General features: G+C 28.9%; 1 protein-coding gene across 29 annotated transcripts in view; it reads left to right on the top strand.

Moving 5' to 3' along the window:
- The window catches only part of pHCl-1 (pH-sensitive chloride channel 1), a 100,844-nt gene that overhangs the window by 49,731 nt on the left and 32,140 nt on the right, over positions 1 to 18,973 (top strand). For 19 of the 29 annotated variants that reach the window (XM_085659929.1, XM_085659925.1, XM_085659923.1 and 16 more), the window contains 3 exons: positions 2,138 to 2,311; positions 6,769 to 7,016; positions 13,245 to 13,397. In XM_085659929.1, coding sequence (XP_085516055.1) covers positions 2,148 to 2,311; positions 6,769 to 7,016; positions 13,245 to 13,397 — 565 coding nt within the window. In that variant the 5' untranslated portion in view covers positions 2,138 to 2,147. The remainder of the gene's footprint in view (positions 1 to 2,137; positions 2,312 to 6,768; positions 7,017 to 13,244; positions 13,398 to 18,973) is intronic. The other 10 variants (XM_085659941.1, XM_085659945.1, XM_085659944.1 and 7 more) reach the window with 3 other exon arrangements.

The following is an 18,973-nucleotide window of genomic DNA, read 5'->3' as shown; positions in this document are numbered from 1 at the left end:
CTCTCTCTCTCTCTCTCTCTCTCTATTCTTTTTTATTCTTTTTTTATTTTTTGCTTCGTGTACTCTCTCTCTCTCTCTCTCTCTCTCTCTCTCTCTCTCTCTTTTCTTTCTCTTTCTTTTTCTCTCTCTTTTTTTATTTTCTTTTTTATTTATTTTTTTTTTTGCTTCTTATACATCTCTCTCTCTCTCTCTCTCTATCTCGCTATCTCTCTCTATCTCACTATCTTTATATTTTTTAGTACTTATGTGTCAACATGATCGAGCTCTTGAAGTCATCAGCAGCAAAAGCACCAGCCTCGGGCTGTTTCAGAGGATTCCGTATGTTTGCGGTTGCTCATTCCCTAGAAAATGCAAAGCCCTGTCCCCAACGGATAACACTTGACGATCTCGTGAGAGAAATTTCAACATGGCAAATATTGCGTTACGTTCACACCTTATGATTTGGTTCACTGACGACGTACATATCTGTGTATATAATGTATATATTTATATATATATATATATATGTATATGTATTTATGTATGTATGTAGTATGTATCTACGTACTTACGTTGAATATAACTCGTTCCGAGATGACGATTTCTTTCCAGTCTACTGCTTTTGAAAATTTGATTGCCGTGTTGATCTAAAAAAAAAAAAAAAAAAATAAAAATAACGAGAGAAAGAGAGGATGATGATAATATAAAAAATAGATTTTATTCAAAGAGAAATATTAAGATAATATATATATATATATATATATATATGTATATATATATATATAAAATATAATTTCAATCTAATTTTCAGATATGAAAAAATATAGCACGATTATTAAATAATAAAATATAATATGATATATTATTATTTAATTTAAAAGAAATGAAGGAGAGAAATTTTTTACTTTTTATTTATCTCATGAAAATAATAATTAATATTTTTCCAAAGTTTTTATGCAAAAAAGTGGGCAATGCTGGTTGAAGAAAATCTTTCTCAGCAAGACTGAAAATAAAGTTGCAAAGAACTCTGAGCCGTGGAATTAAAAGGAAACGAAAAAAGGATGGAGAAAAGAAAAATCGAAGAAAAAAAGAAAATGAGAGGTGAGGGCGAGGGGGGTGGGACGGGAGGCGGAAGCGGCGGCCGTGGAAAAAAGCAAGAGAAAGAAAGAGAAATTAATTATTTACGAACACGTTTCTTCTTCTTTTCTATAAAAAAAAAAAAAAAAAAAAAAAAATGGTCGCTTTGTTAGAAAAAACTTAACGTCGAGAAAAACAAAAATAAGAACGCAGCTTGTTTCATAAGGAAACAAACGAATTCGAGTAGCCAGGTTGATGCCACGACAATGATTATCGAATGTTGTCCGTCGAATAACAAAGGATTGCTTGTTGTTTTTTCATCTGAAAGATCTTGGCTCTCGCCATGCTCGGCGCAAGATCGTTTAACGATCCTATCGTTTACGTAAACGAGTTTGTTCCTGGCTCAGATTGTAGTCATTGAATGAATAAACAATTCTTATCTTGATCGATTGGAGTTTATCTTGAAATATTGAAATATCATTGTTGAAAATTTCTCTAAACGAATTTTCCTATATTTTCTTATATTTTCTATAAACGAATTTTTATTTGTTTATACAAAAAAATATTTATATAATGCTAACGCATGTGTGTGTGTGTGTGTGTGTGTGTATATATATATATAAAAATATATATACACATTATTTGGTATAATAATTTTATGTAATGTGTATATGCAAAAATTAAATTATTATATTAATATATTATATTATACTATATTAATTTATATTTATTCTAAAGAATGGAATATTATTATAATATAATAAACTAATATAAAATATAATTTATATATATATATATTATTAATAGTAATTGGTGTAATATAGAGTATAATAATATGTTATTAATTCTTATAGTAATATGTATATATATAATAATTTATACTTAACGATATAACATAAATATAAATTATCGATTATTCAACTTTTAGACATTTTCTTTTCATATTCAGACTCATATCAACGTTGCCTTTTTTTTTTTTTTACATATTTATGTTTAAATATTTTTTAAATAATAATAATAATAAATGAAAAAAAGAAATAATAATAATAATGATAATCGTTTGTCAATTTATCTGTTACAGATGACATAGAATGGGTTGGGTGGTGCTAGGGCGGTGTGCGGGTGGTGGCGGCCGCCTCTCGTCCATCCTCTCGCTGTCTCTCACCTCCCTCGCAAGTTCCCTCATCTTTACCATCCTCTGTATCCTCACACTCGCCCTCACTCTTGCCAGTCTCGTGCGTGCCGAGAACAACATGTACGTATCAAGAAATATATAAATATATATATATATATATATATATATATATATATATATTTTATCTTTTTATTTTTTTTTCTCGCCTTGATCGAACTTATTTTTTTCGATCGTTTATAAAATAAATTCAAAAAAATATTAGAAATCATTGATGCTAGAAATTTTCAAAAAATTTCATATTTATCTTATAAATGATCCCAAAAAAAAAGAAAAAAAAAGAAGAAAAAAAAAGTAAAATAAGACGAGTGGAAAGAATAGGATATTTACTCTATATATACATATATATATATATATATATGTATGTATGTATATATGTGTATATATATGTATATATATATATATATATATATATATATATATATTATTATTATTATTATTTGCCTTAGAAGGGTTCGAAGATGTTATTACTACAATGGCTCGATCAATTTCTTAACAAATTATGTTCATTAACATTTAACAAAATTAATCATATATTTATTTATATTTAATATTAAATTATTATTTTTAGCATGATCGAATTAGCTTAAAATCGTATAATTAAAACGATAAACGGACACATGGTTGTGTTGTGGCCACCGAATGTACTTGTACACTTCTATATCTTTCACTTTTCTTATGTTTTTTTTTCCTTTTCTTTTTTTATAATTATTATTTTATTTTTTTTTTTTTATTTTCATTAATTTATATTAGTTCATTTATTTTTAAAGTTCCAATCGATGCCAATCGTAATAATTATCGTCCATCCTTCGGTCAGCAATCTCTTTCTTATATATTCGCTCGAAAATTTTTCTTCAATTTTGCAGTTGCGTCTGGTATTTTGTTAAAAATTTATATCAGAAACATGCATTTGTAGAGAGTTATTATTATTATTTATACGTACAAGATGGGACATAGTAACAATTATGATCACTTCGAATATCTTCGTTTTTTTTTTTTTTCTTTTTTTAAAGATATGGAGAAAATTGAGTTAATTGAAGTCGTATGATTAGGATTGGATCGTAATATATGATAAGAAATAATTTTGTTGCACGTGGACGCGTAAAAAACATACGAATGTCAAGTGTATTTTTTTTAAAACAGCATCATATGTTTTAAATTATATTGGTTTTATATACAGCATGACATTCTCTATACAAAAAAAAAAAAAAAAAAAAAAAAGAAAAAAAAAAAAAGAAAAGGAAGTATTAACTCGTATATATATAAATTATTAGTTTTAAGAGATATTTCTAAGCGCTTATTTCGTACTTACTTCGCATATTTGTTTCAAATCTTTACGACTTTTAGTTTCAAAAATATTCCCATATAAATGTTAGACGTGGTTATTAATGTAGAAAAAAAATTATTTCTTCGATAAAAATAATAATTTGTTTATCAATAATTTATTAATTTATTTAATTTGATATTATTCAGTCGCAATCTGAAGTTATAATTGCGACAAAATAAAATGAATTTGGTTCGTAAGAATTTGTTTATAAAAATTGTTTATAACAATTTGTTAATTAATTAATTAATTAAAATTTCATAAAATCAACTGCGATTTGAATTTTCTTTTTTGACAAAATAAGATGAATTTAGTTCGTAGTAATTTGTTTATAAAAATTGTTTATAACAATTTGTTAATTAATTAATAACAATTGATTGAAAAAATGGAGAATATTCTGCTCTTTAAAATAATGTTTAAATTATATTTCTACGACTTTTAATTCCGAAGATATTCCCATATTAAATGTAAAACATAATTATTAACGATATATAACAATATTGTTTATTTGAAAAAAAAGAAAAATAATTTATTCATTAATTTAATTAATTTCATAAATCAACCGCAATTTGAATTTTCTTTTTTGACAAAATAAGATGAATTTAATTCGTACTAATTTGTTTATAAAAATTGTTTATAACAATTTGTTAATTAATTAATAACAATTGATTGAAAAAATGGAGAATATTCTGCTCTTTAAAATAATGTTTAAATTATATTTCTACGACTTTTAATTCCGAAGATATTCCCATATTAAATGTAAAACATAATTATTAACGATATATAACAATATTGTTTATTTGAAAAAAAAGAAAAATAATTTATTCATTAATTTAATTAATTTCATAAATCAACCGCAATTTGAATTTTCTTTTTTGACAAAATAAGATGAATTTAATTCGTACTAATTTGTTTATAAAAATTGTTTATAACAATTTGTTAATTAATTAATAACAATTGATTGAAAAAATGGAGAATATTCTGCTCTTTAAAATAATGTTTAAATTATATTTCTACGACTTTTAATTCCGAAGATATTAACAGATAAATGTAAGACGTTTATATTAACCCACTGACCTATATAATTTCATTCAACTAAGCTCAATGACACACTGACCTATATAAGTTCCAAGAATTTACGCGACCCAGCTGGACAGTTACTACTACTACTATACTATTACTACGAACAGCTATAGTATAAGAATTATGAATGGATATCTTTCGAAGGCGATAACTTGGGAACGAAAAATCGTAGAGACATGATAAAAACACCATTTTCAAGGCTAATTTATTTTTTATTTATATAAATATTGCAATAATATATTGATACAATAAAATCGATTTTGTTAATAATTTATTAAAATTAAAATTTTTTCATTTCTTCATTTTTTTTCTTTTATATATATACATATGTATATATATATATCTGTGCAATAAAAAAATGATATAATTACAATGAAATCATTAAAAAGTTTTTATTTTTAATACAATTATTACTATAATTGTATAAATATTATTTTATTTATTTAAAATAACAGATGGAAGATCTAATTGAAAGATTTTTCTTATGTAACTTTATTTACTACGTTTATTTATTTACTCTTACTATATTTTAATCGTATATCTATTTACGATTTATTAATAATATTTAAATAAAAATATCTTCTAAATTAATAATTTTTCGATAATAAATGATTAAATATGTATTTATAAGGAATGTCGAGTTTTATCGTCTGCAACAAAATTATTACTGACATATTATGATTCTCTCCACACACCATACGACTTCTGTAAACAAACTTTCTGCATATATCAAAAAAAAAAAAAAAAAAAAAAAAAAAAAAAAAAAAAAAAAAAATACCATATTCATAATGATCAAAGTTATTGGTCCCCCATTATGTACGTACGTAGTAAGTAAAATGATTTAGCGATCGTGATGTAGTCACGATCGAAGATAAACAGATTATTATACTCTAGCGTGTTATAAAAATTATATTTGTTCGATCAATATATTTATACATATAAATATATAAAATATGTATGAAATATTATTTTACTGAGGACGCCGTTTAGATGCTAATTTACATATTATGTGCGTTTAGAGAGCAATGTCTTTTCTTGTTCGATCAGTAGCTTCTATTATTATTATTATTATTATTATTATTATTATTATTATTATTATTATTATTATTAATATTAATATTATTATTATATATTATATGAATTTCGAACGAATGTGAATGTGAATGGTATTTCACATATAGATAAGTTCAATATAGATAATTTTCATGATTGTTAAAAAAAGAGGACCTCGAATAGTCAAACCGGATCGATAATCAATTTTCGTTGCTTTAGAAAAAACAAAGAGGGGGAAAAAAAAGAAAAAACAAACAAACAAACAAACAAAAAAAAGAATGAAAAATAAAAAACATCGAAGAGTCTGCCAGGTGTTAGGGATAAAGTTAATAAGTAGTAAATGTATACGCATGATCGGACGATATAAAAATTACACTAAAAATCTTATTCCTGTTCTTATCAACGTTTTAACATTTTAACATTTATTCAAGTGCATGTAATAATGGCGGGGAAATTTTAAATCGCTTTATAAAGTTTAACTCTATCGGGCCGTTATCGAAATGTGTAAGTTAGCAAAAAGAAAAAAAAAATGAAAAAAAAAGAAAAAGAAAGAAAGAAAGAAAGAAAGTTTGAAGAAAAACGTGTACACATTAGAAAGAAGTTTTCTCAGGCAACTTTCGATTTCTCACGAACTACTTTGAGGTCCTCCGTTGAAAGAAAGCCAAAGAGAAAGAGAGAAAGAATGAGAGAAAGAGAGAGAGAGAGAGAGAGAGAGAGAGAGAGAGAGAGAGAGAATGAGAAAAAGAGAGAAAGAAAGAGAGAGAGGGAGAGAGAGAGAGAGAGAGAGAGAGAACAAAAATTTTCTATGTTTCGAGGAAAATCAACAACAGGTTCGAGCGCAAGAGGACGAACGAAAAAAAAGATGTTCTCTCTTGGTCGGAAGATGTCTCATCGCGGGGCCCCAATTATTATGATTAAAAATAAAAAAAAGAAAAAAAAAAGAAAGAAAAAAAAAAAGAAAGAAAAAAAAGAAAAAGAAAAAACAGAAAAAAAGAAAAAGAAACAAAAAATCAATCGGTGGTTATCATCTTGTGTACATATAGTGAGTTATATTTTGCAGCTTCGAGGAGGGCAAATCGGACAAGGAGATTCTGGACGATCTGCTGCAGACGGCGCGTTACGACAAGCGGCTTCTGCCCCCGGTCCAAGGTACACTGAGGCCCCCGCCCCACACCCGCCAAGACGACTACACCCCTGACCTCGTACCCAATGACCCCGACCATCCAGAGCACCTCGAACATCACCGGCACCGCTACCACCACACAGCACCACACAACCACAGCTCACTGCTCACCCCTCGTCGAAAGGGTACTCTCTATATAAGATCGACCCGTTCATATTGATAATAATAATGTTGATGATGGTGATGATGATGATGATGATGATGATGATAATGATAATGAGAAGCGATGAGATAAGCGATCGTAGTTAAACGGCTTTTGCGAGAGAGTTAGAGACAAAGGAATATCAAGTCAGAGAATTTCTATATGTGTGGAAGAGAGAAAGAGAGAGAGAGAATGCTTATAGGTTGCGTATATGTGTATGTGTATGTATGTGTATGTGTATGTGTATGACCGAAAGTAAGTGAAAAGGGAGAAATAGAGAAAGAGCGAGAGAGAGGGAGAGAGAGAAAGAGAGAGAGAGAGAGAGAGATAGAGAACATGAAGTTCGTTCAGTAGAGAAAGTCTGCGAGAGGTCAGCCGAATCGGAGAGACTACGTCCGACCTTTGACGGATCTTATTCACTGCAACTCACGCGAGTTACATACAATGAAAGAGAATTTCCTTGATCGTTTTACCCTTTGACATCTATAAACCAATCTTCCATCGAAGCGTATAAATATGTTGGTACGTCGTTAGCGATTAATTCCATGTTAATGGAGAAATTCTTGAACGTGATTTAAATTAAGATATTTTTTTTTTTTTTTTTTTTTTTATTAATATCTCTCTGTTACGTGATATTTAGGAAAATTTAGAAAAGAGGAAAAAAAGAAGTGAGGGGCGAGGGGGAAAAATAAACGAACAAACGTGTAGAATTTTCATTTATATATGTTTTTTTTATTTACAAACGAAATGATTAGAATTGTTATAGATCGACAAAGAGAATTAGACTTGATTAATTATATTAAATTGGAAAGGAAAGGAGAAGAGAGAGAGAGAGAGAGAGTGAGAGTGAGAGAAAAGAAAGAAAAAAAAAAAGGAAAGGAAAAGAAAGAATTATTTATAAAATTTAATTGAAATTCCAAGAAAATGATTTCATTTAATGAAGTTTCCTTTTTAACCTTTGCCATTTAATTATTAAATAAAAGAGTTTCTTACGCGTTAATGTATTCCGTTATAAACGAGTTAATTTCGGGCAACAAGGACAAGCCGACGTCTCGTTATTATGCTTTACGTTCATCGAGTCTCTTTCATCGATCGACAAAGAGTATCACATAGGAAATGCCTACTATAGCAAAGCTATTCGCGTTATAAACGGAAAAGCTCGTTTTAACGCTATGGAAAAGCACCAAACGCATCGACGCATTATTTTACAAGAGTTTTAAAGATATAGTTAGATTAATATGCGCGTCTCGTGTCTTTCATCGTTTCACTTTTTCATTCCAACTGGAGAAAATAATTAATAATATAATATATCATTGCGATGATTTAATTGAAAATTATTGTCGTTTAAATTTTATCGTTAAGTGCATTTATTAAAAGATAAATTAATACGAAGTGTAAGAATCGTACGTTTTATATTATATTAATAGTAATAATGCGGTAAATCGTACGTAATCTTTAAATTTTATATCAAGGAAATTCTTTTTTTTTTTTCCCTTCTTTTTCTCTTCGTTTTTTTATTTTTATTTTTTTTTTTTTTTTTTTTTATTTTTTATTTTTATATAAATGGTGGTGATGTGCGAATTAAAGATATATATATAGATATATTTCTTTAATTAATTATTTAATTTTTAATTATAATAAAATCGAAAACAATGTCATTTTAATATTATTTCAAAGGTAAAGAAGAAACAAAACAAAAAAAAAAGTAAAAGAGTTAAAAACATATACACAAAGTTACTGCAAATTTTACGATTATGTTTCTATTCTTTTTTTTTTTTTTTTTTTTTTTTTTTTTTTGCACGAACCACCAAAATATCCAACAAAATTTCACTATTAATAAAATAGAAAATAAATACTAATTAAAAAGAGAAGACGTGTTTATTCCGATTAGGTTGCACTCGTCTTCGACTTTATGTTCGAGGCTTGAGCCGAGAGCTTTTCGCTAGGGAAAGAGCTTTTATCAGATATCCTATGGCAAATGGAAACATCTGTGATAAGAGGACGTATCGCTAGCAGTAACTGCATCAGCAGCCAACAGCCAACAGCCAGCAACAGCAGCAACCAGCAACAGCAGCAACAGCAGCAGCAGTAACAGCAACAGCAACAGCAGCAGCAGCTTGTAGCTATTGCTCGTAGAAAAAGCTCCGGAGACTTATTAGGCACTTTGCGAATTAGTTGTTTCCTTTCGAGCACTTCAGCTTCTTCGACGCTCTCGCAGTATCTCGATTTTCTCGAAACGATAGCTGTTTTAACAACGGCACTTTGTTACTTTCTCTATAGGGAAAAGGGCTTCTTATCTTTCGTTCATTCTTTCTTTCACATTTCTTTCTCTAATCTTATCTTATCTCAACGACATTGAAAGCTCGATTTTGAAGCTGGCCAATTTTGTGCTATTATCGAAATTCAATATTTCTGATACAGCTGTGCTTCGATATTTCTCAAATTTTGCTAGCTCATCATGATATTATTGCTTATTCTTCTTCCTCTATCTCTAAGTCTTTATCACTTCTTCTTTTATTAAATAATATCATTGATAAGAGTCTTTCAAGTTTTTAAATATATATCCTTTAAATCGTCTCAATTTTATTAAAGGATATATATATATATATATATATATGTATATATATATAATAATAGCAATGTTTCCTCATGCAGAAATAATATAGCGGTTTGATATTGAAATTCTCGAGGTATTATGAAATATTGTAATTATACGGAGAATAAATTTAGGAATGGTAAGATGAATCTTGAAGAAGGGAGGAGAAACGTTATATATAGTTTGGATCCAAAAGCCCGGTTTTATGAACTTTAACGGGGAGAAAGAATGTGTGTGTATGTGTATGTAAGAGAGAGAGAGAGAGAGAGAGAGAGAGAGAGAGAGAGAGAGAGAGAGAGAGAGAAAGAAAGAAAAAGAGAGAAAAAAAATTGGATGAAAGAACGAGAGAGAAAAAGATAGAGCATATAAGTGAGATCTAGAAGAGAGGCTTTTCTTTCTTCTTCGCTAACTTTCCTCGACGTAGTCTGACACAAAGCCGACTCTTGGCGTCTACATCGGCAAGTTGATTAATTGTGAGAGAAGAAAATTACGAGAAGAGAGAGAGAGAGAGAGAGAGAGAGAGAGAGAGAGAGAGAGAGAGAGCTTCGTGGCTACATCATTAAACCGTAAACTTATTCCGTGACACGGAGCCGAAAGCTTTTCTCTCATTTCTGTCGCCTTCTCTCTCTCTCTCTTTCTCTCTCTCTCTCTCTCTCTCTCTCTCTCTCTCTCTCTCTCTCTCTCTCTCTCTTTCTAATTACATGTAAATATAAATAATGTATGCATATATTTGTGTGTCTGCTCACGTACATCAATGATTAGTCACGATCCTTTCTTTAATAATTATCGAAGTGAAGTCACATACTATGCAATCTCACGAAGATAATGCAAATCTCCTTTGCTAATTGATTTTTTTTTTTTTTTTTTTTTGTTTTGTTTTGTTTTGTTTTTGTTTGTTCTTCTTTTTCTCGTTTTTCTCTTCTTTCCTTTTTTTCTCTCTTTTCTCTCTCTCTCTCTCTCTCTCTTTTCTCCCTTCGTCTCGTTAACTCTATTCAAATAGACTACTTTCTTTCTGCTTGTCCCGGAAAAAAAAAAAAAAAGAAAAGAATAAAAGTATTATAGTGATACCTTAGAGGATTAGATTTGAATGAAGTAATAATACACACGGTGTTCTTTTTTTTTTTTTTTTTTTTTTTTTTTTTTTTTTTTTTTTTCGTATTCGAAACGAACTTTTTTTCTTTTTTTAATATAAATTTTATAATCGAATTTAAAAACGTTCTTCAAATTTTCATTCGTAATACGTAACGATAAAGTTTTAAGAAGGAATATTCTAGAGACTACATGTCGATACATATTATACTATCTTATTCTTATTTCGTATATTTCTTTTTTTTTTCTTTTTTTTTTCCTTTTTTTTTTTTCATGATACGCATCAACGATGTTAGTAAGGAAGATTCTAAGACGTCATATGTGTATGTGCGTATATGTACATACATATACGATTTTGAAGTAACACATTCCATGAAACGTTCGTGAAAGAAGAAAAGAAAATAAATAAATAAATAAAGAAAGAAAGAAAGAAAGAAAGAAAGAAAGAAAGAAAGAAAGAAAAGCGTATCTCACACGAGGTAAGAATAAAATTGGTACATATCTCGTGTTATTGATCCGACGGAAATACGAATTCAAAATTTTCTTCGATCTTTCGAATAATATAAGTTGGTATCTATATGTATGTGTGTATGCTTCTCTCTATGTGTGTGTTTATGTGTGTGTGTGTGGGAGAGAGACAGAGAGAGAGAGAGAGAGAGAAGGGAGTGGAAAATATCGAAGAGTTCTTTGCCAAATCCGTAGATATTGTGTGGGCGTGTCATCTGTAAGCAGTATGGCAGCTTGGTTACAATCGGTTAAATAGATTCGTGCAAATGTTATTCGCAAGGAAAAGGATGCCAAGAGTGACAAGTATATATTAGAGTTGTATATCGTTCCACTTCGTCTATTCACCTAACTTTTTCGATCTATCGTCATATCGTATTGTACTCTCGATCTCTTACCTCAAAAATTATTCGTCTTATTCTTCGAAATATTTTCTTTTATCTTTTTTTCTTTTTTTACAAAACAACTTTCATCGTCTTCGATCACGTAATATGATCGATCACTCTTCTATCGATTATGACAATTTGTTTTGTTCGATTTAATTTGATTTTCGATTTGATTTCATTTTCTTTTTTTTTTTTTTTTTTCTTTTTTTTTTCTTTTTTTTTTTTTTCATGTATCGGAGGATATAAGTTTTGGTGAATTTAAAATTGTAAAAGTGTTTCACAAGAGAGAGAGAGCGAGAGAGAGAAATAAAATGAAAGAAATGGTAAACGTGGGGACGATCTTGTCGCTTGATATTTCTTTTTTTTTTTTTTTTTTTTTTTTTTTTTTTTTTTTCTTTTCGATGTACGTACGAAAAGAAACGAAATGATATCAAGCGGCGAGCGTTGATTTTTATTTGCAATGAAAAATGATCGTTGATTTAATCGAACGTTCCCATAATGAATTTGATCGAATGAATTTTATCGTTTAATTAATTTTGAAATAATCGAGAATCGTTTATTGGTCGATAAAATGTGCGAAAAAATTATAAAGGAAAGAAAACTTTTCTTCTGGAATATTGTAGGAGATTTTTGGCGTTTTAGAAAAGAAGTAATGTCAGGCAGGCAAAGTTCGATTTAATTAATGCCAAATAAAATTCTTTCGATTTAAGATCGTAAGGGTCGTAAAGAACGAGTGCAATGACGAGGATAAAAAGAAAAAAGAAAAGAGAAAGGAAAAAAAGAACTCTTTCGTCAAGAAAAAAAAGAAAAAAAAAGGGTCATAAGTAATAAAGAAGTAAGGATGGGACGTGGGCAAAGGTTGTATGGTGTTTCGACGACTGGTACCAACCCCCTCGCCCTATAACCCCCCCTCGATAGCGATCATTCTGAAAACACACTCTGATACTCGGACGCTGTATACTACTTACCACTCACCACTCGCCACCCACCCCCTGCCCCTTTGCAACACTTCTCTACCCTCCAATCACACTTTTTCAATCGTTTCACGAATCACCGGCCCGATCACTACGAGGCCGTATACAAAGAGAATCATACTGATGTCTGTTTGATAAAGATGTTTAGAGAGTAAAGAAAAGAGAGTAAAATAAAATATTAAAAAAAAAAATAAATAAATAAATAAATAAAATAAAATAAAATAAAATAAAATAAAATAAAATAGTATAATAATAATAACAATAACAATAATAAATAAAATTAATCAATAAACAAAAAATATAGAAAAAGAGTAGTGTCTCGGAGATCGTACTCAAAAAAAAAAAAAAAAAAACAAAAACAAAACGAAATAAATAAATTCAGAGAATAGAGGGAAAAAAAAATTATAATTGAAATAAAACAAAATAAAATGAAGTAAAGTAAAGTAAAATAAAATGAAGTGAAAGGAGGAAGAACGGAAAAAAAAAGAAAAAAAAACAAAAAAAAAAAAACAAAATCGGAAGGAACAATTGAAAATAAAATATAATATAATATAATGTAAATAAAATTAAAAGTAAAATAAGAGCGAACAAAAACATAATAAACAAAAAGAAGGTATAATAAAAAAGGATGAGACGTGGGCAAGGGCTGTTGGGTGTTACAGATGCGGATTTCTGCTGCGGAATGCAATGGCCTGGTGACACCACCGGCCTGTCAAACCGGTCGTCGACCTTCTCTAACGACCCCAAGAACCAGAACAAGAACCAGAACAATATCCACTACACGCCGCACCAACACCTTCGCACTCACCTTCGCGGTCCGTCCTTCAGCTTTTGCTTCGTAACCTCGTCTATATAAAAAATAATAATGACGGTTGTCTCGGTTTTAGTCAAGCTAACTTCTTCTTCTTCTTCTTCTTCTTCTTCTTCTTCTTCTTCTTCTTCTACTTCTTCTTCTTCTACTTCTACTACTATTACTATTACTACTGTTACTACTACTACTACTATTATTATTACTGTTACTGTTATTATATTATTACTACTACTACTTACTACTACTACTACTACAACCACTACTACTACTACTACTACTACTACTACTACTACTACTACTACTACTACTACTTACTACTACTACTTATTACTCACTACTATTACTAATACTACTACTATTACTACTTACTTACTATCACTAACTTTGGTCGACGAGCTCATTCGGTATTCTAGTTGGCCTGACACGATTCCCACTTAATTATCGTGCCTCTCTCGACCCGCTGTCTTTCCGTATCTTAACGGATATAATTAACGCCTAGCTTTGTGATAATTAAAAAGATTCGTCGTCGTTGTCTTACCCTCTTGACACCAACGGGTTATACTTACTATTTTTACGTTATGATAATGAGTTAGAATGAACGAAATGACGTTTTACGAATTTATCGGTCTGTCTGTCACTCTCTTTCTCTCTCTCGTCCTCTCTCTCATCCTCTCTCTCTCTCTCTCTCTCTCCCTCTCTCTCGGTCGACGAACAATACGATTCTCTCTTATCAATCATTTAACTAATATCATATAACGAGTATACGTTATATAAAATTTGACGAAAAGAAGAAGAAAAGAAAAAAAAAAGAATAAAGGAAAAAAAAAGGAGAAAGAAAGAAAAAAAGAAAAAGACAAAAAAAGAAAAAGAAGAGAAATGGTCTCCTTCCAAAAGAGAGACAAGGTCTTATTGTTTGGTTAATGAGATCATTAAATCAAATGTATAATTAAATTATCAAGAATAACTTTACATTTTTATTAGATTTGATTCATTAATAATACAATAGATATAAAAGGATTGTTAACAGAAATGTACTCTTTCGATAAACACACATCATCATCATGATGATAATGATAATGATGATGATGATGATGATGATTATACGTAACATGGATTAATTATCATTAATAAATCTACATAATAATGAACTCAAACTAATAAGCTCTGAAATATCAAATACTAATATTAGATAACTTGATAATATCATTGATTAATCTGATTAATTAATCCCTTTAAAGAGATCACTTCTTTTTGGACACCGTATATATATATATATATATATATATATATTCGAATAATTTACATTGAATCGTTAAAAATGTAATTCCTTTGACTAAAAAAGGGAAAGAGAAGGAACATATGTTATATATGTTATATTTGTGTATATATATATATATATATATATATATATATATATGTTTACGCGTATGTGTGTTTACAAATCTGTTTCTCTCTCGTTTTCGTATATCTCGTGCATCCAATTATACATACACCCACGCGAATTAAATGTACACGGTCAAAGAAGCACGATAGAGATCTAATCGACTGTAATAATTAGGTGCCATTTGCGAATCGTCAGTCAAGCTACTGAATGGGCTGAGCGACGACCTTTCGTACGAGAGTTCGTAGGTCGATCGATGTCAGCCGCGAGCTTGCACCCTCCAATCTCCATCCCACTCACCTCCACTTCTTACAACCATCACCCTTATCACGAAGAAATAACTTTTCTTTTTCTTTTTTTTTTTTTTTTATCGTAACTGTTAATTACATTACGATCGAATTAAATATAATATTGAAAATATACATTATTTATTTAATATATATATATATATATATATATATATATGTATGTATATATACACGCGTGTACATATATAGATATATAAATAAATCAATTTATATTAAAAAAAAAAAAAAAAGATAAAATAGTGCGTCACTCGACCACGAACTTCGTAACACGAATTTTTTTTCTTTGGATCAAAGAAGAAAAAAAAGCCAACAACAGCAACAGAAACAACAGCAACAATAACAACAACAACAACAACAACAACAACAACAACAATAACAACATAAAACAAAAGAGAAAACAAGCAGAAAAAAAGGGGGAAAAATATTTACCCTCTAAACACTCTTAAAATGCATTTAACTTTGCACTAACGTTAATTAACACGTCCGCTGTCACGTTTGAAATATATTATACTATACACATACGCACAAACAAACATACACACACAAATATATATATATATATATATATATATATATATATATATATAAATAACTAAATGACCAGAGGATTGACGGTGTGTGGTGAGCTTGGTGTTTATAATTGTAGAAAAGTGTCTATAACATTTTCTTTGACGATAACTTTAAAAACACGCCGCACACACACATAATAATATTATATATTTACACAATAGGAAAATACGGCTGTCTGTCTTGTTTGTTTCCGTAGGTCTCTCTCTGTGAATTTTCTTATATTTGTAATTCTCTTCTTTGTGTATGAATGTATGTATGTACGTATGTATGTATGTATGTATGTATGTATGTATGTTTATATGTATGTGTGAGTGTATGTGCGAGTGGATGTACAGATGGATGGGTGATTGTATGTATGTACGTATGTACTCTCTCTTTGTTAGTTTGTAATCGTCGAATTAAATCCCGCTACCCAATCATTTGACCAATCACAAATTAATCATATATACCATCTCCTTTTGCAATACCTTATCAATACCTCGAGAAGCTTATCACAACCTGAATTCGATTTGAACTCATTTAAACATCGTCATATTTCGATTCGAAAGGAGAAGAAGAAAAAGAAGAAGAAGAAGAAGAAGAAGAACGAGAAAGGATAATATAAAATGCCAATTCATTTTCTCTTCTCCTCCTTCGTACTTTCACAACTGCAGTAAAATATTTGTTCTTTTTTTTTTTTTTTTTTTTTTTTTTTTTTTTCGCATACATCGTTCTATCTGGACATAAAAAAAAAATGCATCCACCGCCTCTCCTCCCCACCTCGTTATATTGCATTCGTACAACGATTTCATTTTCTTTTTTTTTTCTTCTTTTTATTTTTTTTTTTTTTTTTTATCATCAACGATTTACGACGACGACTTCATTCATTTTATTTTGTGTTATTTCTTTCTTTTTCCTTTTTTTTTTTTTTTTTTTTTTTTTTTCTTCCTTTTTTTTTCTCGTCAACAATGTCCATTCGTCATCGTTTATCTTGATCAATCTTTATATTCACATGTGTAGTATATATATTTTTTATTCTAAGTCTATGATTTTATTTTCTTTTCTTTTTTTTCTTTGTTTTTTTTTTTTTTTTTTTTTTTTTTTTTTTTTTTTTTGTGATTCATCGTAACTTTCGATGTATGACTTGACGTTTGTTTCTATCACTTTGATGAAATTGAACAACCGTGTATATATATATATATATATATATAAATATAGTATATAATATTTATATACAGCATATATGATATTTTGATTATTTCTTATAATTTTTTTATTCTGATAATTTTCTTTTTTCTTTTTTTTTTTTGTTCATTTATTTACAGTAATCGAATTGATATATATATATATATATATATATATATATATATATATATATATATATGTTTTCTTAATTTTCTATAAAATTATGCAAATTTAACATTTTATTCTTGTACTTTTTAACATTTCATTTGATTTTATTTACACGAACTTAATTATTACATTCACATTCCAAATTTATCGTACATATTTTAATTATACATTATACTATACTATATTATATTATACCGTACAAATAATATATTCAGTAGATTATCATTATATTTAAATATCATACCCAACGGTATAATTACTTAAAAATTTCACTCTGTGCAAATATTTTTTTTTTCTCTCTCTCGTTTTTTCTTTTTTTTTTTTTTTTTTTTTTTTTTTTACAAACAAACAACAAATTCATTACATAATCGCGAACGGTTAAAAGAGAAGAAAAACAAGATTCAAATCTTACGAAAGATCAGATGGTTGAACAAAGTAAAATAAAAAAAAAAAAAAAAGAAAAAAAAAAGAAAAAATAAAAAAAGAAATAAAAAAACAATGTTACATTCGTAGATCAAATCCAATCGTAGATATCATCGAACGAGTTTGAAAGAAGTCACAAAGTTTCCATTTAATTTGAAACGAACGTGAAAGACTCGATAGATGAAGTCAAATAAATATCCTTTTCAATTGTGTCGTTCTAACGTTATGTGATGATGTATGAAAGGAGATGTTTAGGTGTGTGGGAGGTGGGTGGGAAGATTGGAACCCTGGGACTGAAAGTGAAGGGATGGGGGGTGGATAGTGGTTGAGAGTTGACGGAGTAAACGCATTCGCGTTCCTACATAGATAGATAATATAAAAGTCGAACGAGACGATCATGTTTCATGGTTTAGTGGTATGTACACGTACATACTAGTTTCGAGTCAAGGTGCTCTTCGAGCTTAGTACTTGACGCATCGATCGATCTTTCTCTCTCAATGTCTAACCCTTTTACAACCCTGCCCTCCTCCTCCGCACCCTCACTTCCAACCTGACTCCCGCCACCCTTCTCCTCTTCATCGTTTATATTATGCCAGAGACCTTATCGAGACACAACGCCGCCGACCGCAGTGTTTATGCCACGACAAACACCCAATCGATTCTTTATCTATACTCTAGTTTCACCAATACACATACATATACGCACATCTACACGCACACTTACACACTTTTGAATCTAACATTTTCTTTTTTTTTTTTTTTTTTTTTTTTAATTTCTTTGTTCTCTTTTTTTTCTCTTTTCTTTTCTTTTCTTTTCTTTCTTTTTTCCCATATTTTTTTCAGTCTCTTCCAAAACTATATATATATATATATATATATATATATATATATATATATATATATATAACAAAGGAAACAATCATATTTATATTTATTAAAGATATTTTATTTATTAAATTTATTAAATAATAAAAATTCTTGTATTAATTGTAAGATCAAAATATATTCAAGTGTACGAAGTAATCGTAATTCATGAATGAATAATTAAGATTAAATTGTAATTATTTATATTACGATAAAACGTTAACGTTCATTGTATTTGTTTTTATTTTTCAACGAATGTATGTATACGCAATTGAAGATATATTTCTTTTAGATGGAATCATTTTGAATGGGATATTTTTTATTATTACATTTTGGAGAAATAGAAAACTTTTATTAATTATTTTTGATACTTTAGTTTGTTTAACGATAAGAAATAAAAATAGAAAGTTATTTTGATAGTTACAAAGAAGATATACGAAGGGGATTTTCATATTCAATTGGTCCATTTATCATCATGGTCGTAATCATTTCATCTTCTTTCTTTTTTTTTTTTTTTTCTTCTTTCTCGTAACGTATGTACGTATCTCATTCTTCACCAAACGATCATCCGTCTTTCCTTAAACAAATCCCCAACATATTTCTCTGTTCGTTTCCAATCGCGAAAGTTTTTCGACGTTAGCTTGTAATAAGCAACGATATTCTAATTCTATTTGATGGTTTGGGACTTTAGTCCCATTTTTG

The sequence above is a fragment of the Vespa mandarinia genome, chromosome 10 (genome assembly GCF_050613455.1).
Source record: "Vespa mandarinia isolate Hongniang chromosome 10, ASM5061345v1, whole genome shotgun sequence".
Lineage (NCBI taxonomy): Eukaryota > Metazoa > Arthropoda > Insecta > Hymenoptera > Vespidae > Vespa > Vespa mandarinia.
The sequence above is the reverse complement of the archived record's forward strand: the minus strand, read 5'-3'. Positions and strand labels throughout refer to the sequence as shown.